The 23,620-nt window shown below is 42.7% G+C and overlaps 1 protein-coding gene across 5 annotated transcripts in view; it reads left to right on the top strand.

Annotated features, from left to right (window-relative positions):
- Window positions 1–751: 751 nt before the first annotated feature.
- The window catches only part of dlg5a (discs, large homolog 5a (Drosophila)), a 35,724-nt gene continuing 12,855 nt past the window's right edge, over window positions 752–23,620 (top strand). For 3 of the 5 annotated variants that reach the window (XM_040138984.1, XM_040138982.1, XM_040138985.1), the window contains exons 1-15: window positions 1,200–1,503; window positions 12,636–12,704; window positions 13,966–14,140; window positions 14,757–14,900; window positions 15,918–16,101; window positions 17,020–17,279; window positions 17,613–17,925; window positions 19,298–19,528; window positions 19,922–20,106; window positions 20,267–20,392; window positions 21,332–21,464; window positions 21,620–21,747; window positions 21,839–22,014; window positions 22,162–22,265; window positions 23,337–23,429. In XM_040138984.1, the coding sequence (XP_039994918.1) occupies window positions 1,200–1,503; window positions 12,636–12,704; window positions 13,966–14,140; window positions 14,757–14,900; window positions 15,918–16,101; window positions 17,020–17,279; window positions 17,613–17,925; window positions 19,298–19,528; window positions 19,922–20,106; window positions 20,267–20,392; window positions 21,332–21,464; window positions 21,620–21,747; window positions 21,839–22,014; window positions 22,162–22,265; window positions 23,337–23,429 (2,625 nt within the window). Of the gene's footprint in view, window positions 1,504–12,635; window positions 12,705–13,965; window positions 14,141–14,756; window positions 14,901–15,917; window positions 16,102–17,019; window positions 17,280–17,612; window positions 17,926–19,297; window positions 19,529–19,921; window positions 20,107–20,266; window positions 20,393–21,331; window positions 21,465–21,619; window positions 21,748–21,838; window positions 22,015–22,161; window positions 22,266–23,336; window positions 23,430–23,620 lie in introns of all 5 variants that reach the window. The other 2 variants (XM_040138986.1, XM_040138983.1) reach the window with 2 other exon arrangements.

Raw genomic sequence — 23,620 nt, 5'->3', positions numbered from 1 at the left:
CCTTTACTTAAGTAGCTATACTGCAATATGAAAATACTCCATTGCAAATAAAAATCCTGCATTGAAATAGTAAAATGTAAATAGAGTATTCAAATTAAAGTGCTCCTCTTGCAGGAAAAAAATGCTCCTGTGAGTGTTATGCTATTATGTATTATATTATAGGATAATCATCACCGTTGCATTAATCTGTAATTAGTACTGCACTGTTGTAGTTGGCCGATGTGGAGCCAGTGCTATCTATCCAGTCATTATATGTTATGGGCTCATCGTATGTTTTGTGTGTGAAATCTAAATCTGTAAAGTATTAGGCAAGCTGACAAATAAAACGTTGTGGAGTAGATGGCCTAAAATGGAAATGCTCAAGTAAAGCACCAGTATCTCAAATTTGGACTTTTTTTGTAACGTACCTGAGTAAATGTACTTGGTTACATTCCACCACTGGAAAAACGACAGAAACGTGCGTTTTGCACTCTGTTAACGTAGATAGCTGCTTTACTCCAAAAAAATGAGGTAATTGTTTACCCACCTTTACCCCTACGTCGATAGCTTTTAAGATTCCACCAGATTTCCATGCAAATTCTCCCCATTCTCATTTTTTTTTTTTTTTTTTTTTTCCTCCGCCTGGGATTTTCGACGTACTACAGGCCGATGTGTACGCCCATTGAAGAAATAGGTGTGTTTTTTTGCAAGAAATCCCGCCCCACTTCGCCTTATATGGTCATCGAGCGGACCGTTGATTGACAGCGGGCAGCAGCTGCTGAGTTGCTCAGACATGGCGGAGGATACAGTGTAAGTGAGGATCGGCGGCGGAGTTACGTGAGTTTTCCCCGGCAGTTGAGTCGGCAAAGGGCGCATTAAATGGTACAGGAGACGGGGGGGGGGGATGTGTCCGGCTAACGCGCGCTCTGAGGGGAGGCAAAGAACGGCCCGAACTGCCACACGCGAGTAAGATGGAAAAATGTATCGCTGTTTAGTGCAGTCAACAGCCTTGGGCAACAAATATGGCTTCTTGTGCCTTTTTCAATATGCTATAAAAATTGATCTCCCGTGCAACCGAACGCCGTGGTGGCGCCGGCGAACTTCTGCGAGCCGCGATAAGTTGAGTTCAATAATCGCTCGGTACTTTTGATCGGGAAGGGAATTACATCCACTTGGCCGTCCGGGTTAGCTGGGAAGCTACGGAACTACGGCGGATAGCAATGGAGCCAAAGCACAAAGAGTTGCTCGACCAGTGCCACCAGAACTTATTGGAGTCCATAACAGATGCGGACCGAGTGATCGAGCTGCTGATAGTTTCCGGTACCTTGAGTCAACTCGATAGGTTCGAGCTGGACCAGAACTGCTCGTCCAGCGCCGAGAAAGTAGACCACCTTTTGAAGATGCTGATGAACAAGGAGAGCGACCATTTCCTCGACCTGTGTGTGGCCCTGGAGAAGGCATACCCTGACCTGTACATTGCCCTGTTCAGCAACAACGGCGGCGGACCTGTGGACCACTCCACCGGTAAGCGCCGAGACAGAGCTACTTCATGGACAGGCTTTAACTTAAATCCAAAAACGAGTGGACCAGCCACTGCGTAGCCCCTCGCTGGGTGGTCTGGCGCAAGAGGACCGTGTGTGCATAGGTACACAATAGCGGGCTTGGAGCTAGATTTATTGTCAGCCCGAAAACTGCATAAAACGATGATGATGATGATGATAAAGGTTCATGTGAAGGCTGCAAGGGCAGGCGACGGCGCTGCCTACAACATGGTCGCACGCTGACCATCATAACTCCCCGAGTGCAACGTTATACTCTGTTGAATGTGCAGAACATTATGCACTAGCCTGTCTCTTTAAACTAGATATTCACAGTGGCCCGCAGTTCTAATGCACAGCTTGTGATTAATTCAGCAGAGGACTATTCTGCCATTGCTCTCAGCCATCCTGCCCTAAAAGGATCTCTCCCAGTCACTGCAATACACAGATTACACATGCATGGTGTAGCGTTGGTTTGGCCAGGTACGGAGAGTGATTTCCTCTAAACCTAGTCTTTGATATTTGTGCACTGTTAAGAGGGGGAAAAAAACGAGATCAGTTCACTCACATCCAACACAAACTCCAATTTTTTTTGATCAGTGGCATGATATGGTTAGGGTACATTAGGTAGCCTGACTTGTTTCCATGACAACGGGTGTACCACTGACATGGGAGGCCATATCGACCCATACATGGGTGTGTGCGTGCAGCCAATCCATGCATGCTTACAAACGTAAAGCATGTTGTGGATCAGTCCACCTTCCCATTTGGAGAGAGAACCACAGTGGTTTCAGATGCAGATTTTTTTTTTTTTCCCCCCTCCACTGGTGCATTAATGCTACATTTTTAATTACAGTTTATTCATTGTAGTCATTCGTTTTGCAATCTGTCCTCACGGCAACAGCCTCCACTTCAGCGGTTTTGGTTGCTGTTGCACAGAGACAAAGGGCAACCAAGTGTAAAAGCCTTGTCTAGTTTTGCCTGTTTTGCTTTGTCTGAATGACTGAATCCAGTGGCTTACTCACAATCAGCGTCATGCCCCAGGGGCCCGAATGCAGGATGAGCCTTGAGATCCAAACGTGGGGAGGAGATGGCAGAGTGATGCTTTCCTTTGACACATTCCACATGTAAAACTACCATGCAGGCTATCTTGGACATCATTTTGACATAGCAGAAACTTTATTTCAGGCAGACACGCGTATGTCTGCGTTTATAGCTGCCAAGTTGTAGCTTGTGTCTGTCCACTACCAGCAGGCAGACCTTAGCAGGTAATGCTGAGTTGGTGTCTTGCTGCTCTGCTGACTGGATCACTAATGCTTACTTGAGCTTTATTACTTCCTTGTATTGAGTGTCGTTGCTGCGGGGTAACACTCACATTGATGGTTGTTTACCTGTAAGTAGCTGCAAAATTGGAGCCTCTGTTAGTCCCTTGTCGCGGGCTGGACTTGACAATGTAGAATTGGGCTTCTCTTCACGCACCTCTACAGTCTTTAGCTCTGGGCCTCAGAGTTGACCTGCCCTGTTTTAGGAGAGAGCGAGTACCAGTAGTGAGTCTGGCTAGTCAGCCTGTGGTTATTAAACAGAGGATTAGGCCCTGCTCTCCTCTCGCTGGTGTAAGCTCTCTCTGTGAGACACGCTTCATCATGCCTCTACAGTCCTCTATATTAGCTGCCACACTCTTGGCTCCTTCTGTTTTGACTCAAGAGTTGCTGGGGTTTTTTTTTTTATTTTTTATTTTTTTTTTTAAATGTGCTTTTTATGATCTTTATTGTAGTGATTCGCCTGATGCGATTACCACGTTTTAACCGCACTTGTGAGAGACCGAAGATGAGCTGCTCGCAGAGTGTCTTAAGGCAAAGAGGCTGGTAGAAACGGCACATAGGGATGAAATCTTCAGAGCAACGGTGTGTATGCGAACTACGCAGGGTGTGTGTGAGGATAGTAGCCTGCTCTCACAAATATGAAATCATCGGAACTCCAAAGAAACATCCTCATCCCAAAGGAAAAGCATAGAGATGTGCACACAGATGCTCAGTTGTTTAAAGCTTGTGCTCTGTAAATGATTAGTGTTTTACTGGTAAACTCCAACACATTTGCTGTAGAGAACATACAAACAAATCATTCATTATTTACCCTTTTTTGTTCATGAGTGTGCCACAGGACTGTGGCTCACTTTTTTTTTTTTTTTTTTTTTTTTAAGACTCAGTCAGAATATTGAGTATGATTGAAGATTTGGCCTTGTTATGTCACAGAGCAAGTTCACAAACTGATCTGAAGTCATTTTTCTAAAATCCAAGCGGCTGCTATCAGGCTGATTTCATGCCCCGGATTGTGACCTCATCCCCTTGCACTACATGGACAGTAATCTACCTGAAGGAACAGAGGCGAAGAAGAGATGTACCTGCACATCCCCCCACTGTTTTCAGACTCAAGGGTCTGTGACAGTGATTTAAACACACTCTGAGATGAGCGCAACACAATTCTCCCTGACAGGATGCAACGTCCGCAGTCCTCTTCTGCTATCTTTTTGCCTTCGTTTTCTCATTGTTTTGGTCTCTCATTCCCGTGCTTTATTGTCATTTTCTCTGATTCACCATCCACCCCTTTTAACTTTCTTTCTCTTGTCCCTAACTTTATTATATTTATGTATTATATTTGCCCCCATTGAGTGGTTTTGTTTCTCCACACACTTAAATAGACAGGCCAGAGAGACAGAAGAGGGTGATAGAAAGAGGGAGCAAGAGAGAGGTGGACAACAAGCCTTTTGTTGAGAAGTTGAGCAGGTCCAAAGTGCCCAGTCAGCAGCTTGCTCTGTGTACAGCAGCCTAGGACATAGGCCAGTGTGTGTGTTGTTGAAAGGCGGGGGGAGGGGGGGGGGGGGGGGTTCTCTCCTCTCTGTCAACCAGTTTCTGTCCCACTCTATAAACTACACTGGACAGACAGAATGAGTTATGACCCTGACGCTCTTGTCACGACCGCTGCTTTTAAATTTCTCCCATGAGCTGGACCTTTCTTCCTCTGTGTAGGTGTCTGTCACTCAGTGATGCACACTGTCACCCCACTCTCTGCCTCCCCACCACTCTTTGTACCACAGTCTGACTTCATTCCCTTCTTACTATGTAGACGAAGCCATCAATTCATCTGCTGTTAATCAGTGTTTCTGCTTAGGTGTGATTGATGACATTTAAGTAGATCACATTTTATGAGTTGTCGGTGTGAGTTTTATTACATTGCAGTCTCTGTACAACCAGCAATGCAGGGTTCAGTTGAAACGGGCCAAGATGTCTCTCTGCTGTGATTTATCTCAATAGTGTGCTGTTGAGTTTAGTGATGGAACGATTAGTCGATTAATCACGTAGTCGCAGAGAAATTAAATCAACAACAATATTTTTATAATCAATTTAATCATTCAAGATATTTATCGAGCCAAAATGCTAATACTGGCCTGAGTTGCACTAAATGAGAGGTTGAACTCACTACTTCCACGGGGGTCATTGGTGTTATTGTGCCAATTAAATTCTGTTGTTCGCTAACACATAATCTTTTTAGTGTAAAATTTGTATATTTTTTCACTTTAGCATTAACATCTGATGGCAGGTTTATCTACACTCTGAATGTGTGAACCACAGCCAGGAGGCTGTACTGTGAAAGAGGACTTCATTACCATTTTACACATTTTCCTCCGCTTTCTAATTACCCCACAAGGTAGAGGAAATGCCAGCATCTAAATGTTTACCAGCGCTATGAAGTCATGGAAATAAAGAGTGTCTGTCCTTGTCTTACCACCCCCACACCTCCTAACAGGCTCTTTCTGTTTTGCTGCTTTGTTCTGCAGTATTTGCTTTCTATCCCCACCTCTCCTCCCATCATGATGTCCTAGCTTTCTCTTCTACCCTTGACTCAGCTTGTCTCTCCATCTCTTTAGGTCTCTACCTTTTTATCTGTCCTGACTACACTTGCCATCAATTGCCCTCCAGTCTCTGGCACGTGACCCCAGGTCGAAAGTGACCTGTAATCACCAACAGATGATAGTGATGGTGACGATTATTGCATTTGGGAGCTCCACTTTTGTATAGATTAGGAATAAGAACAAGGGATGACACACAACAAAGGTCACAGAGCAGATTCAGGTGAACTGTTGTGGGTTTACATAGTATAAACCTCCTTCAAACAAGCAGAAATTGCCTTTTATTGACTAAAATGCCTTGAAGTACTAATAATGCAGTGTTTCCCACAAATAGATTTTACTTGGGCAGACCGCCGGCCATTAACGGCTGCCATTTTCTCAGAGACAGGGTTGTGTCAAGACACAAATCTGGGGAAGCAATCAGGGGAGAAGGGCCTTGGTAAGAGAGGTGACCAAAAACCTGATGGTCACTCTGGCTGAGCTCTAGAGTGACCATCGGGGGCAGCCGTGGCCTAGAGGTTAGAGAAGCAGACCTTTGGGACCAAAAGGTCACCTGTTTGAATTCCTGAAAAAAAAGATAGACGGGGGCAGTGAATTTCTCCTCCCACAATGTCCACGGCTTACGTGCCTTTGAGCGAGGGCGCTGCATCGTGCCTGCCTGACTGCTCATCGTGTGCGCTCATTGCTCACTGCTCCTAGTGTTCTCGGTTGGGTTAAATGCAGAGGTCAATATGGATATTGAATTTAGATCGATGTGGGGAAAAAATGTAAAAGGAGTGAAGGGGTCTGAATACTTTCTGAATGCACTGCAAATAAAAGAAATAAAAATATCAATACATTAAAAAGAATTTTCACAGTAATGATTCATTTCTGATGATGATTTATGATTTGTTTCTCCTGTATTTGCTTTAAATTACCAAATGTTCAGTGTAATGACCAAACGACCAGAGTCAGTGGAATTGAAAGCTCAAGTTACAATGTCTGCACCATTAGACATAGACCGTCTGTCTGTGCTGTCCATGGGCTTGTTATGGTATTACGGGTGCTGACCCCTGTCTATTAAAATTTATGTTGATTAATTGATCCATGCTACATAAAATGTGGTCAGACCAAATCAAAACAAAGATAGCAGCTTGATAGCTACCTAGACAGGGCACAAAGTCTCAACTTGGGAAACAGGTTAAAAATCTTTTTTATTGTGCAGCACATGGAATATTTTTTTTATCCAGATGGTTCGAAGAGTCTTTGAGGATTCTGAAATACCTTAAGTCCAGAGGTTAAAATGGCATACATCTCGTGGACTCGTATTCGGGATCAGAGCCAAAAAGACTAGATCAGGAGAATTCCCTTAAGCTAAACCCCTGTGATAGTCTGGTTCGTTCACACTCACCACGAGGAAACATCAGCTTTAAAATAAAGTCAGCCCAGACCTTAGTTTCACCCTGACCCCCCCACAGCATCACAGTAGTTTGTCTAACTTTATGACTTAGTGCATAAAAAATGGAAGTGTTACAGCCTTACCCATAAAATCCTAGTCCTAAATACCATGTGTACATACAGTGTTTGCATGCAGCCCCTCGTATATACAAACCATAACCCATCACTATTGCACACAACACAGTTAATAATAAGCACATTATGTGTATGCTGTATACTACAGGTTTTAACTGGTAGTGAGCTCATATCACTGAGCTGCTGATGGAGATCTCAGGCAGAGAGAAGAACCTGGTTTTAAAGCTGCAGGTTGCTCTCCTGCTGCAGAGACCTCTGTGTGTGCGTGCGTGCGTGCGTGCGTGCATGTGAGTGAGCCAGCCCGTTACTTTCCAGTATGAATGTAAACTGATACTCTAAGTGGCTCATTTGACTTTGTATTAACCCTTAGTGGCTGATTGATGCAATTTGAACAACTTAGTATTAAATGTGAGATTCAGGTTGAAACATGCACATATGAAGAAGCAGTCCCCTCGAACGGTTTATAGAGACTAAACCAGTTGTTTAGCCTTGTGTTGAGGTTGGGTAGTATTTTATCAAATCTGAATCCAGTATCAAATCCAGTGTTTCTCACACATTGGCTTTACTTGGGCGGCACGCTCAGCTATATTAACCCTGCCCTCACCCCCCACCACAATTACAATCCAATTCGGATCGTATTTTTGGGAAACATTGTCGTGCATATGTTTTTAGTATCAATGGCATGAACGTGAGCTAAACCGCTAATGACATATGTTGTCGCTCATAGTTATACAGTAGAGAAAAGCTAACTGTCACATCCACATTGTTTGGTCTGACTTATGATTGCGTGCAATTTTCTTCTACGCTAGATTTTTTTCTCTTGGTGGCCTTTAAAAAATTATAGTGCAATTTAATCACTGAATTTTCTCAACATACAGTGAAAATGTTTTCTGAATCAACATAGTCTCCTCTGTGATTAAACATGAAAGGAATGTCACAAAGATTACCCAAATTCCAATTGTGGGTTTATTCCACACAGACAGGCTTTTGGCTGTGTTCTTGGCTTCAATTTGTACTAGCTGTGTAGCAGAACATTTGGAAGACATGTTGCAGGCATCTTTCACCTTTTTGTTTTTGACCCAACCCTTGGCACAGGCAAGCTGTTCAAAAAGAAATTATGTCTCATTTATGCTGAGCTAGAGCTCTTTGCAGAGAGAAAACCCATTAAGGCTTGCTGATAACAGACTGGGCTGGATTGCACTCAGGGGATTTTTTTTGGACTTTGGTGCTGCTCAGCGGTTTTGACACGTCTGCTGGGCTGAAGGCTGAGGGGCCTTTTAGGTTTTCTTCTATTCATCTCCCTGGTTTTTGCTTAATGTCCCAGAGTGTTTACACAGATCCAGAATGATTATATTGCTGCATCTGAGGAAGATGGTCTTGCATTTCAATCAACTATATAACAGATCTTATTTTGAAACATGCCCCAGGGCAGACGTGGACCTATGAGTGAAAAAGGCGGGCGGGTTTGACCATAGGCTCGGGCTGTGAGTCAGGCAATGTGCGTGCAGTTGAGTAATCCTGGCTCATGGAGTCATCATGTTAGATGTCTTCTTGTTTATGTTTCGTGTAGACCCCTTAAATCAGATGATCAATCCTTTACCCCGGCACCGAGGCTTCACTGGCTCATTGCCCAGAATCTTGGCCTGTCGTGTCATTGCCTCCCCACAAGTTAGGCTCACTACATGGCTTACTGGAAGTCCCAGAGTACAAAAGGGGAATTGGAGAAGGGAAATCACGTAATTTCTTTACAGATTTGAAGGCGCAGTACCACAATTCAAACTTTAAACAGATTTTGTGATGAGGTGTACGATGTGATTGTCCCTTGCTGAACATTGTAACGGCAATGATACTGACCTGGGTGTGGTCATCAGCCAGAAAGGACCGACCCACTTTAAATATTGTTTCTTGGTCACTCTTGTTATACATATGTAAAGAATGTACGCCACATCACTGAGTCAAGCTCCATCCTCCATACAGGGAGCAGAACCACATCCAGGATTTAGAGGTCTGGGATGCCAGGGTAAAAAATATGCTTTCTGCTCACTGACTTAATGCTGACACATCCTTTAGCCTCACTTAAGCACACTGTAAAATGAGTGGGTAGTAGTTTTCAACTGTATTATTAGTGTTGCTGTTATTGGTGCTTCTGTAGCTTAATGGCTGTGAAGCTGAGGACACAAAGTGAGAGTGAGCACAAAGAATATTGGACTCTGCTTGCCACTTGGTGTTTTTTTTTTTTTTTTTCACTGTTGCTCACTGACAGTGAGAAGAGCTGACAGCGGCTAATAAAGCATAGCACCCGCTATTATTTTTGGAATGCTAATGCTACTCTTTTACCAAGTGGCCCTGAAAATCTTGTCTCTGGTGTTCTTGGGAACAGAACAGGCGCCTTGGCTCCTTCGAATTCAGTTTCAAGGCTTGTCAACATGCTCTGATAAAGGGAGTTTGAAGCAGCATCAGAGTCCAATCGCAATGATAATCATATGTGTTTTATGTTTTGGGAGACACTCTCATTTTCAGATAAGAGAATTTTCTGGAGCTGATGAATAATTTACCCTCAACAGAGGGTGGAAGCCAGACTTTGCATCTTTGTTTGATAAGGCTCTCCTGCATCGGCCTCCCAACTCTTATGCTCTCCTTTTTCACCACGCTGCAGAATTTACTAGTCCCCTCATCCAGCTTCACCATGGCAACGTGTGTCATCTTGCTTTATGTGCTGAAGAACATAATCTGGTTGTCTGAAGCAACTGTTGGTGGTTGAGCACATCACTTGATTGGGAGGGAAAGCAGAGTGGAGGAAGTGGAACCCCTTAGGTTGGGCGAAGGCTCCCCTGACACATTTAGATCACAGCGACAGGTTTTTGTTGCTGTTGCCTCAGGTCCTCCACTGGAGTATTTCTCACCTTAAAGTGTATCTCTTGATGGAAGTCAGTAGCAGATGCTCGCTCCTTATTAGCATATCTAATGGCTCCGGATGAAATCTGTCGTGATGTATTTATCTGTTAGAATTTGACTTGAATGCTGGGTACGATTTCTGATTTCTGCCCGCAGACAGGACAGGACACTCTCCCACTGTATAACATCAGATTTATGCTGCCCTAATGGATGCCTGTTTGATTGATGCAGCAAACGTGTTTACAAATTATCAGCCTCACTGACTGTGGCTGCCGCTGCTAATTAGTATCGATAATTAAAAGCCCGATGGAAAAGGCTAATTCCACTGACCCATCGACCACCAGATGGCTGGCTTGTATCTGACATGAAATCCATACTGCATCCATCGGTGTGTCTACAGGGTTAACTAATCAGCCCTTTACACTGATCTAAATATGGGAATTTTGGTGCACACGTTTGTCCTGGTAGCCAAATCAGATTGTGAGATACTGAGGATTGTCCTAGAGCTGCGTCATTTGTGGGAGTTATAGCTTTCTGGTGATTGGCGAGTGTCCTCAATGGTAGAGATTACTGGGATTTTAATTTATCAGAGTGTTTTGGTTTTCAAATCACAAAATAAAACATCCAAGAAGCTACATTTTTAGGCTTTTTCTGGCACAGAGCTTTACTGACTTTTTATGGTATTTTAAAAAGATTTATCCTTCAGCTGAGCTGGAATAATACTGCACAGTGATTCACATCTTTTACTTTGAGACCTTCTCAGTCAGATACTGGGTTCAGGAAGTTAGTTGGTGCATTTCAGTGCAGCCATGGAAATGAGCAGGAGCCTTTTGCATAACTGTTTTGATTGTAGAGAACTAATGCTGCGCAGCTGTTCTCATCATGTCTGATGGAACAATAAGAAATCAAAGCTGTGTGCTCCGAGCACTTTGCAGAGTAAAAGTGTTGAGCATCAGGGAACGTCAGAACAGATTAAAAGCCTTTCCACCCTGCTCCTCTTTTTCTTTTTTTTTCCACAGTCTCTCGTCTCACCTCTCTCTCCCTTTGTCTCTCAAACACCCTCCTTCCTTATCTCTTTTGTGACTTAGTTGGGCTATCTCCTTTCATCTGTCCTCCTGTGCCCCATGCCTTCCTCTTGTCTTCCTCTGCTCTGTCTGCAGAGCCTAAGATGGAGTGGCTCAGTCGCACAGAGCTCATAGTTAATTAGGCTTGGCCTTGTCACACATTGAGGGCCGGAGCCAGAGCCGTAGCTAAACCCAGTGGGGAGGCGCAAGGACAGAGATGGATTCAGAACAGTTGGCGTCAATCTATTGCCTGCTGCTGACAAAGCCAGCACCCATTCCCCTGCTCTCTTAAACCCTGTGTGTTGGATGTGCATTTACACATTACATTAGTATTATCTGTGCCTCACTGTGCTGTTTTACGCAGGTTCAAAATTTTGCTATAATTCCTCAGCGTACACAAGACTTCCTGGAATTTATTTGGAGCTGAAGTGATTGGTTGATCAATCATTAGCCAGCTGGAAGAAAAGCAATCAGCACCGATTTGATAATTGATTATATTTAGTAATTTTTTAAGTATAAAATGCAAATATTTTCCTGGTTCCAGCATCTCTCGTGAGGATTTTATTTTTTTCTCTCTTTTTGCTATTGCAAATGAAACACCCAGGGTTTTGAATGATAGGCTGGACAAAACAAGACATTTTGAGGCAGTAACCATAGACAAATCAATAATGAAAATAATTGTCAGTTAAAGGTCTAAATTTACCAAAGTGTATTTTTAAAAATTAGATTTAAAAAAATGTGTCAAACTTTATTTTAAAAAATACAATTTCTAGGGCTAGCACCATGTAGTTAAACCATTTATTGTTTTTATTCATTCAAAGGAACTCTGGCAAGTATCAGCAGCTTTTTTGTGTCTTTTCCCTATTTTTCTTTTCAATTTTTATTACTGGAAACATTTTCTAAACTCTGCTGGTTACAAGAGGAGCTTATTCATTATGAATTCTGGTGATCATTGTCTTCTTGCAGCAGGTAACACACCAACTTTTGGATGTGTCGGTAAAAATCAAATTTAAACCATCTGCCACTCTTGAAAAATCTGGGTATTGGGTAAAAAAATAATTTTTAAAAAATGAGCACCTTTGGTTTACAATAGAGTAGATGTTTCTTCTGCAGTAAGCACAAGTGTAAGATGTCTTTAAAACAAATTCTGTCCATGCTGTCAGCCATATTTATGTTGCCCTTTGGAGCACGGATCCTGCAGTATAATGGGGATCTGCATAGTCTCCTATGGATTGTGGTAGCCTGTGTGAAATATCCCCCAGCTTAACGGTGTGTACAGCTATTCAGATAGAGAATCATTTTCTCTCTTTCTCTCCCTCTCCCTCTCCCTCTCTCTCTCTCTCTCTCCCTCTCTCTCTCTATGTGCTTGACATAAAAAGAGAAAATCCCATTTCAGCCGTGACATTCTGCCTGTGTAGCAGAAACATACAGGGACTATACATCAAAGCAAGGCAGAGTGCACACTGAGGGAAAGGAGGTTTAATGACGACGGTAGTCTGGAGTGATAATATAGAGCCACTAAGAAGGAGCGTTGAAGTTACTATTCCAAGCATAAACCCTGCACCAAATTTATCAAATTTTACAACGGTGCAGGGGTGTGATATGAAGCTGACTGTTTAATACTCATTTCTTTCTACATTGTATGGGCAGTTAATTCTGCTTGTGTGTAACTGGTTAATCAATCTATCAGTGCTTTTATGTCTGAATGTGTCTCATCTCCTGGTCTTTGTCTCTTGCCAGGTTCCACATATAGCGTTCTGTCCACCATGCCCTCTGACTCGGAAAGCAGCAGCTCCCTCAGTAGTGTTGGTATGTATAATGATCCAAGATGCCTGCTATGCTGCGTGTGTCATGCTAGGTCAGGCAGGTCCTATACGACCTCCAAACACATAATACCAGAGCAAAAGTCAAATCAGCACGGTTGCATTATGACTTGTGGGGTGCTGTGTACTGTTTTCTGATATTGGCATAATTCCTGATTGTCTGCTGGGACAGAGTTCAGGAAATCAGTGTTTTATTTTTCACTTGTTTTAAACCCCACATTGAGGCACTAACACTCTCCCAATGTCTTCCTCTTTCCTTAAGGAAGTTTGCCATGCTTGTCTTTCCCTAGTTTTGACAAAGGTCCAAATGACTCAGCTGTGTTACATAAACCTCTAAAAGGGCCAAATGTGGAGCCAAAGATGAACATAATCCTCAGATTTCCTGCCATGGGTGTTCTTTTCTATGAAGAAAACAACCCTGAAAATGACTCATTAACAATGTATAATTTTTGTCAGAATCTATCTATCTGGCAAAGTGTCAAGTACACAGCGTAAAAGAGAATGACCTTGTTATTTTAATGACAAATCCTCCTCTCTTATAAATCAATCTGGTGAATTTGAATCTCAGTCATGACAGGTAGAATGGAACTGCCAGATCTTTAAAACTACATCAAGCCAGGGTATAGAAAGTTAAGTTTTCTAGAAAACAACCTTTGTGTAGGAACAATAACCCCACACTGAAATACTTCATTTATAAAGACTCTACATTTCCTGGCATTTAAAATGCAAGTGATTACATTTTTATCAAAGAATACCTGGAGACCTTGGTTTAAACCACACGGAAATCACCAGAGATACAGTACATCATCACAATCCTATCTCTTGCTTCTGCCTTTGATTTTCATGTCAGAGATTACAGATGGCGTAGTCTTGTAAATCCACTGTAATTTTCAGCAACTTTGTGACAAATTGTCATGGAAAAATCCCGAGCAGATTAAACAGGAGTTTCATACGTGACAGTTGCTGCACTGACAGTGGGGCAGGATTTACCTCTTCTGCTTCCTAATGCTAAGGTTGATTGCAAGGATTCTCTTCATGTTTCAATAAGTTGTCCATGTCCCTTTAGGTGGGTTACAACGTTCAAATTTTATCTAGTTATGTCATTAAAGTCAAGAATATTAATTTAATGGCATAAGGGCTAATGTATATTATGCAGCTTCTGAATGATGATGTGAATTGCGAGGGAAACTTTTCCATTGTGCGCTGATCAATAGTCCAAGAATTTGGTAATGTGCTCAACGTTGCAGGTTCGCCCGTTAATGGTGAAGCATCCTCCCCACCCCCAGCCATCAACGACAACCGGCCATCCGGTGACAACCTGGACACCATCTTGTTCCAGCTCCGCCAGGTGACCAGGGAGAGGGATGAGCTTCGTAAGCGTCTGGCGTTGGCATCGCCCGGGACCACCTTCGATGACTGCAGGTGCAAAGCCTGGCCTGCCTGCCAAGTTGTTAATGTTATTGTGTTTTTTTTTTTTTTTTTCCCTTCATTCTGGTAACACTTTTATTTGGCTGATGTCTATGAAACTGTCTACTGTGATTATAGATGTTTTTTTTTTTTTTTTTTGGGCTAAATGAAATACATCAGATCCAACTATTGACTGAGACCTGAGAGTCATTGCTCTGAGAGCAGCGAAGTTTATGGCTGGTATGGTTTACTGTCTCTAGCTTGTGAAAGGCACTGTGATGTCAGTGTCCTCAGTTCTGGCTGCCATGTTTTCATCAACGAATTCTCTGCTGTCTGAAATAATGTTGACCATACCTTGCAGAGAGAGGGCACTGACACTGGCTGCTTAATTAAGTTTAATGTGCTTTCGTTACCAAATGTTTCTTGTGCAGCAGATGAGAGGAAGGGCTGCTTTGCTTACATCACTGCATACTTTTTTTATGTTGTTTACATTCAGTCAAACATTTCATTCCTATCTTATGAATTCTCATACAAGGGGAAGGTCAACCTCCTATTTGAGCTGTGTTTGGCTACATTATCGTACAAGGATGCTGGATAAAGCGTTGATTCCTTGCTGCTTTTTTCCCTTAAGGCCAAATTCCAAAGCCAGTCATGACTATGAGCGTCTGAAAAGTCAGTGCATGAGGGCCATGGCAGATCTGCAGTCTCTCCAGAACCAGCACACCAAAACACTCAAGAGGTGCGAGGAGGCTGTGAAAGAGGCTGACTTCTACCAGTAAGTATTCCTCCTGCTAAGTATCATGGTACCTATTTTCCCTTTCTAGTTGCTAATGAAGAACTCATTACAATCATTAAGTTTTCAATATTTACCTCTGTTATGTAGTCTGAATGCAGTGCACCTAGTTACTTAGATTTCCATTCGAAAGCAGTGGTGTACGTGTGTCGGGACTCATCCCCCTCATTAAGCGCAGGTTGAACATTCTGTCAGCTGCCACCTGCTGCTTTTCAGCGTAGAAATAATCCAGTTTTACTGCATTGTTTTACTGGAATGATAAGAAATACTGGCATGGTGTTGCAGTTAATCTAACTGAAAGAGCTACAGCCATCTTTCACATTGAAGGGGAAGTGGCACTAAAAAAAAAAACATGCATGGTTTTAAAAGCTTGGAAATGGATGCATTTATGAATCATTCAGTCTAACAGCTCATAAAGGGAGGCAAAATATCTGGAGCATAGAGGCTGATCATAGGGTGTATTAGCTGTTAGAGAGTGTAGCTGGTTTGAATATTTTCTAATATGATAGAAGCAAAATATAAGTTGTCAAATTAAGTTAATAGCTAATAGCTTTGTACACTTTTGGTTGAAATCGTTCTATCCAAAGAACATCGACTCAAGATATTCCACACATTAAACTTCAATATAAAATCTAAATCTAGGCATTTAAAGTTAGTTTGTGCTGCCTGACATTTAATATCATGATAAGGGGATTTTTAACTCCCTTCAATAAGCAGGAGATGCACTTTGGTCATAGGTTTCTAGAGGGGTAAACCTTCAGATAGTCTACCTGTCTTAGATACTGTCCATGTATCAAATTAACTGTGAAATTACTTTATTTGTTAAATTTTACGTGTTGCATATCACCTGTAGAATTCCCTTGCAGCGTTTTAAGCCCCTATTTACTGAATACCATCAAAGCTTGCTTTCCGTTATGTGTATCTGGATGCACAATGCATCTCCCTGTACATACATGTGTGTTTACTCCACCTGCGTGCACGTGTGTTTCCTCTTTCCAGCATGTTGCACAGCCGCGTCTTGGGCGAACAGACACAGCTGAAGGAGGAGATGGAGACACTCAGGAGGGACAATGCCCAACTTGTCCGAGAACACAACCACCTAAAACAGAACTGTGAGGAGCTCAAACGACTGCACAGTCAAGACCAGAAAGAGTTGGCAGACCTCCGACAGCAGCAGCAGCAGGTACAGTCCACGCACACAGGATTTCTGCTGTAGCTGTCCAGACGTTATATGGGAAGGAATTGACTTCAGATATGATATGGCACAGATGTTAGAGCTAATATACAAAGTCAAACTGCTTTCTCACAAAATATTTATTCCTTTGTTAGAGCATCACTCATTTTTAATAGTCCTGAGGGATTTTCACCTCTTTATATTTGGAAGTCATACACTTTGTGACATTACACAGTATTGCCTATTGTCTTCTATGTACTAAATATTTTGTTGACAAGGGTGCTGTGACACGTATTGGACTACCGTGCGGTACTGTCTCTCACACAACCCATGGGAGCACTGCAGTGGTTAAGAGCACAGGGCAGCCAAGCAGAGGGAAATGCATACAGAGCATTTCTGAAAAGGGCAAGCACCGAAGAAAAGGGTTGTGGCTTGGGCAAAGGGCACACTGACCCGAACCATGTAGCTAGTAGCTACAAGATCAGTGCTGTGCTGTGTCAAAGAGGTCAACACAGCCCTCAGGTCACAGCAGCTCTCCCAGGAATCAGGAGGACAGTATCAGCAAGACCTGCAATAATGAAAAAATTCAGTCTCCCAAAGAATGAGTAATACAGTCTGAAGGACACACTCGACATATGAAACTGTTAATTTTGCAGGCCAGCCATTGGGTTTAATTTGTGTGCCTAAATGTAGTTCTAGAAATGCACATACACTTACAAAAGCCATTGTTTAAGCTGGCACTGGATTTGCTTGCACTGTAAAAATAGAATCCTGCCTAAACATTGATGCCATCTGCTGCTAAGGTGGGGCACAGCAAATACAGGCTTAGTTCAATTTCATACCAACAACATTTTGAACACTGGCAGTAGATGTGTAATGACGCATTTTCCTTGATAAGAATCATATGACTTTCATTGTCCTTAACAGGTAATGAGAGAGAGAGGCTCATCAGAGGTGTTAAACAAACTGTATGACACAGCCATGGACAAGCTGGAGGGTGTGAAGAAGGAGTATGACGCCCTGAGCAAGCGCTACAGTGAGAAGGTGGCTAACCATAACACAGACCTGAGCCGCCTGGAGCAGTCTGAAGAGGAGAACCGGCGACTGCAGAAGCAGATGGACGCATTGCTCAAACAGCGCGACTCAGCCATGCACTACCAGCAGCAGTACTCCACCTCGATGAGAAGGTGAAAGCATCATCACCTGCCAGACATTCAGAGAGCAAGACACACAAGATTATATGAATAAAATATATGTATTTAGTATATTATATTATATATATGTGTGTGTGTGTGTGTGTGTGTGTGTGTGTGTGTGTGTGTGTGTGTGTGTGTGTGTGTGTGTGTGTGTGTGTGTATTTATAGACGTATGTGTATATGTATGTTTATATAATGTGTGTGTGTGTGTGTGTGTGTGTGTATGTATATATAATTGATTTATTAAATGTAATGTAATATAATTTAATATAATATAATATAAAGTAGCACTTCAGAGCTCACCATCTTCCTTTGCTACCCCAGGTTTGATTCAGTGCAGCAGGAGCTGAACAAGTCTTCGGCCCAGAACAAGGAACTGCAGAGAGAGATGGAGCGCCTGCAGTCGGAGGTTACGCGCTACAAGAACTTGCAGCTGAAAGCAGCCAAGGACTGTGAGAAGTACAAAGAGGAGAGGGACTCTGTGTTTAATGAGTATCGTCTCATCATGAGCGAGAGGGACCAGGTGATCAAAGAGCTGGACAAGTTACAGACAGAGCTGGAGGCAGCTGAGGCACGACTGAAAAACACCTCCTCAGAGAGAGTGGTGGCCAGTGAAGAGTTGGAGGCACTCAGACAGGTATCAGGCTTAAGAATGCATAGGATGTAAACAACTTTAGTTTATATATCAGTCATAGCTGATGCACTCTTAATATGCAGGGTGGTTATGGGCCAGCAAAGAATGGAGGCTGAACATGAAAAGTGTTACTCAAAAAAAAAAAAATCATAAAATCTCACAAACAAACACAAACTATATCAGATGATGACAAATATCAAACAGAGATTAATGAATGACATTATGACTAAACTTTTTCTCTCAAAATCGTATATATTATAGACATGTTGAATGCTTAGCATAAGAACTGCAAACGGGGAAACTTCTAGCCTGGCTCTTGCAACAAAATCTGCCTACTGGCACCTCTAAATGCTCACATTATATCTTGTGTGTTTAATCCAAAATGGTTATGTGCTGGACTATTCCTTGGCCAGGCCCAGTTGCTAGGCAACGACCGAAGACTCCAGGAAGTTTCTGGTCAGGAAGTGGTAGGCCACATAACACCTCATAAAACGGGGAATTGTTGTTTTTACACATCCGGCTACATATTAACCGTGAGATATGAGAGTTCTGTCTCATTTATCTCTCAGCATGAAAGCGAATAAATACATTTCCAAAAATGTCAGACTATTCATTTAACCTGTTGCCAGACAGCCCCATTTTTGCACAAGCCCAAAATAAAAAGGTCACTGTTCTTGAACCCTTTTGATTAGTCACAACCCCCAGCTGTTGTGGTAATATGGAGATCCTGAAATGCTTTGCACAGATAGAATCAGGAGACCTAGAGCTTTCAAACAATGCATAATTTGGCAAGGTTGTGTGTAGACTGAGTCCAGTATAGACCAAAACACATCTAAAGTAGTGCTACCAAGGCCAAAGCATCTCATGTGTGGGATGGCTTGTTTTTAAAAGGTTAAAGTAATAATAATCAAAAAATAGATATTTAGCAATTTTGAAATAAAAGTTGTCATGACTCATCAATCATAGCCTCCTAAAAGACTTACTGTCTTACTGACAGTTACTGAGCAGACAGCAGATCCACTAGTATGTCCACCGTATCCTTCAAAAACTAAAAATGTCAGTTAAAACTATTTCCTCTGTGAGAATTTAATATCAGCCTGTCAGGTTTTTACTGAGTCTGTGCATGACTTGGGCCCGGCATCTACTTTTCAGCCAGTGGATCAAAGGCTGTTTTTCATGCAGGACACTGTACAAAAATAGCTCAGCTCCTCCTTTTTGAAGAAGATTTCTGAACACTGGTTGACAGACAAAAGAGATGCATAACTAGTGGTGGGCCACTCTGCATTGGCCCTCAAATATTCTTTTTCACATCACATTAATGACTCACGGCGTTGAGATGCCCTCATTCCATTTTGCCCCCTTTGTTCTGCGTCAGGAGTTGAACTCGTCACTGGTGGACCGCGACAGGGCCATCTGCGAGAGGAACGAGCTACTGGAGAAGTACTGTCACGAGGTGAAGGACAAGGCCGAGGCCCAGAAGGAGCTGAACCAGGCTTGCAAGGACATTGAGACGGTCCGGGAGGAGAGGGACGTGGCCCGCAAGGAGAGGACGGAGGCCATCATTCAAAGGGATCAGTTACTCCGAGAGTATTATCAGGCTAGACAGGTAAAAAAAACACAAACCGCACCTTAGATTTGACACTGTGAAGTCAAAGGTTATTAAAGGTTAAGTGCTTAACGAATCCAGGTAGCTGCCTGTTGGTGGATTACAGTATGTCAGTGGATTTAGGTCACACCTCTGTCTGATCACTAGATGGCCATGCAGGTCACATGGCCCTGAACCTTAAAGACCTAAAAGATGAGCCTTGGTTTGTTTGAAAGTTACACATTGGGTTAGTTTCAACATTTGCTGCTTTTAATATTTCTGTCAGTTTTTGTTTGTTTGTTTTTTTTATTAGACCAGGGACTGTAATTTGGATGTTGTACCAAATGGAAAAGCAGCATGTTGCACACTTGTTTATAATGAATAATCTTAGTCATGTACACTCAATGTTCATAGAAACAAGACTCGGCCACCCTGGACATGGAACGAGCCAATAAGGAGATTGAGATGCTGAGGAAACAGTATGAGGCCATGTCTCAGGAATTGAAGGAGGCCACACAGGAGGCTGAGGTGGCCAAATGTCGACGGGACTGGGCCTTCCAAGAGAGGGACAAAATAGTGGCGGAGAGGGAGAGCATAAGGTCAGTCTGTGTATTGGTTTCTTACAGACTCCTGACTGAATATGAGGGCGCATACAATGTTGTAGATGTTGGAGAATCACTGGCTAATATCTGCTCTTCCCAATACATGCCCCCCTTTATTCTCACATCATCTTGCCAACTCTCTCCTTTCCTTCCCCAGGACTCTGTGTGATAACCTACGGCGGGAAAGGGACCGGGCAGTCAGCGATCTGGCCGATGCCCTGCGTAATCTGGACGATATGAGGAAACAGAAGAACGACGCATTGCGAGAGCTCAAAGAACTAAAGTGAGTCATCACCACGGTTCTGAAGCCTCAGTTATGATGGAAATAATAGGAGAAACTCATGTCTGCAATCCAAAGAAAATCTTTCTGCATTTGAACAAGCACAGGACAACATTGCCTCTAATCAGCCAGCTTCGTGTGTTATACTGTGTATGTCTCTGTAAACTGTTGTACTGAGTGTGTGGCAAGGCGTAAGATGTGATATTCTGCCTTTGGAGACATCATGGAGCTCAGTTGTTTGTCTGCTGCCATTTCCACTTGCCCAGATTAAAAGTGTAATCCCAGAAAGCGTCAGTGTTTTGGACACACACAAACATTTTGTCTCTCACTTTCTCAACCTCCCTGCTTATGATCTTGTTTATATTGCATGTAAAAACTCCCTCTGCTGGCTAAAGTGTATATGACTACTATTTCTGAGTCAAAGCATTGTATGGAGTATGCAGCATGCTGTGACTTGAGTGTTTGTTTCTCTATCCTCTCCAAAGAACAATGTAAGATTGGAGTTTTAATGTCACAGCTACCCTCAAGGCATTCCTCACTAGGAAACCAGATATCTTACTGACAGTGGGGCATTGTGTATTCTACTTTTAGTTTTGTTATGGGTAAATATAAATTTGATTCTGTCAACCGCATAACGGAAGGTGTGTGCTAGTGTGAGTAAGGATGTATTAAATACTTTGAAAAGACACAAGACGTTTGCACCTAATTCCACATAAAAAGAAAGTCAAAATATGTATTCTTTCTAAATTCCTGTATGTTCGTTCATCGCTGTAGACGCAAACCTCCCTTATTTTATTCCAAACAAAAGAGCCGTATGATTTAGGTTTGAAAAATCTTTTCCTGTCTACAGAGTGGTTGTGTGTGATTCTATCTGTTGTCGCTGCCAATCCATCCTCAAGTGACTGACCTCTGACTCCATGTGCGATGTCTTCCTTTGTTAAGGGAGAAGATGGAGAGCCAGCTGGAGAAGGAGGCCCGGTTCTGTCAGCTAATGGCTCACAGCTCTCACGACTCAGCCATCGACACAGACTCCCTTGAGTGGGAGACGGAGGTGGTGGAGTTTGAGAAAGACAGGGTAAGAGCAGTGCTCAGCTCTTATTACTGAGAGTGTTTTGGTGACATGCCAGTCTCCTGAGACCCAGTAGAGCTCTAAAAGCTGCCAAAACTTGATATTGAAATAGGTTTGTCAAAATGAATGAATTTGCTGTCAATTATGTTATTGCCTTACAGGATGACATGGATTTGAAGGCACTTGGGTTTGATATTGCTGAAGGGGTAAATGATCCGTATTTACCAGGAGACTGTGGAATATTTGTTACAAGGGTGGACAAAGGAAGTATCGCAGATGGAAGGTTAAGGTATGAGCTGCCTCAAGAAGCTAGCCTGTGTCCTTTTTTCTGGACTAACAGTTTATGAAATGCCTCACCATCCTTCCCGCTGTGTTTCCAGAGTGAATGATTGGTTGTTGAAGATTAATGATATCGACCTGACCAATAAGGACAGGAAGCAGGTGGTGAAGGCTGTCCTTAATGGTGGAGGATCGATCAACATGGTGGTACGACGAAGGAAGTCTCTGGGAGGAAGGCTGGTCACTCCTGTTCACATCAACCTTGTGGGACACAAAGGTATATTAGAGTGCTAAATTGCTTAGCTTGCTTCTAACTAGATTTAAATGTTTTGTCTTTGTCTCAGTCCTGTGCCTTGTGACTGTTAATGCTTCATTGTTGTTTTGAGTTTTCTTGTTTATCACCCCATTTTCTCCTCTTTCTCAGACAGCGGTATCGGTCTGGAGAGCGGGGTGTTTGTCACTGCTGTCGTCCAGGGCAGTCCGGCAGCCAGGGAAGGTTCTCTCACAGTTGGAGACAGACTGATCGCTGTGAGTCACTGTCAGCCTCTATGAAATCCTCTTTATTTATTTATTTATTTTATACACCCTTCCTCCATATCTGCCACACTACAGCTCACAGTGGTTCCTCTGGCTTTCTAATCCAGGCCTTGATCCTTTCCAGTATCCACACTCCAAACCCAGATAAGGTGGGATTTGGCTGATCATGTGAAGTAGAAGGGAGAAAGTCTCCTCCTTTTGATTAAATCCTCAACTTGCAGCTCTACAGGGCTAGGTGGAGCAGTCTTCACACACACTACTGCAATATACTCAGACTTTAGGGAACGGAAGAGAAAAGACAATTGTCAGAAATGGAATTATGCATATCCATCTCTGTCTTTGAAAAGTGACCTTGTCTCTTATGCTAATCTGTCAGTAGCAGCACGTAGAGCAGCATTTAGGTATCTCTGCTCGCCATTTAGCAGCACAGTGGTCTCTTCCATGTAGCCAGGGAACCGATATGCCAGATGATAGCTCAGCTGCAACATCAATTAGCAGTGGTAAGTACAGATGATGCGTTAAGAGATCTTAATCGTGGAAGAGTATCGTATTTTACCATGCCCTTGTGGATGTTAATCACATTAGTGTATATCAGGTTATATATAGCTTATTAAATGTTTAATTGCATTTGCAAAAAAAAAAAAAAAAGAGTCCAGAGTGCTGAATATGCAATGAAATATGCATGGGATGCAATTGAATGTCAGTAGCTGAGCTCCATGGCTCAGAGGTGACTGTTTCTTTTCTCTGCTCAATAAAATCCATCAGACTCGTTCTAGGTTAAAGCAGAAAGTTCTTTCCTGAACTTATTTTATGATAAATCTCGACATAATATATTACCAACTTTAATATGTCTGACCTTTTTAAAAAAGGAAAAAATCATCTCAAATCGAGCCTATTGTGATGGAAATCTGCAGATTGCAGCATGAGGGTTTTTCAGACTGATATGTGTGTAAGTTTCTTGTGGTTTCCCAAAACCAGTTTAAGTTTTCACGAAGACTAATGTGCATAGCTTTAGTGCTGAAGGACCTGTCCTTATTTCCAGTGTCTTTCTCTACTCCCCAGATAAATGGCATTGCTCTGGATAACAAATCTGTGACAGAGTGTGAGGCTCTGTTGAGGAGCTGCAGGGACTCTCTGAGCCTCTCTCTCATGAAGGTGGGCCACACTCATCTCACTTTCTGAGCTCCTTTTCTACTTCACCTGTGTGAAAATTCTTCAAGAGTTTTCTTTCTACTTTTGCACGTCCCACTTAGTTTTAAAACTTCAACTGTGTGGTTTGTGACAGCTGAATTATACCAGGGTTTCATTTAAAAAATGTGTAGCTATGTTCACTTGGTGTGCCTAAT

This window comes from Xiphias gladius, chromosome 11 (assembly GCF_016859285.1).
Source record: "Xiphias gladius isolate SHS-SW01 ecotype Sanya breed wild chromosome 11, ASM1685928v1, whole genome shotgun sequence".
NCBI classification, from domain to species: Eukaryota; Metazoa; Chordata; class Actinopteri; order Istiophoriformes; family Xiphiidae; genus Xiphias; species Xiphias gladius.
Note: the sequence above shows the minus strand (reverse complement) of the source record. Positions and strands in the feature narration are given on the sequence as shown.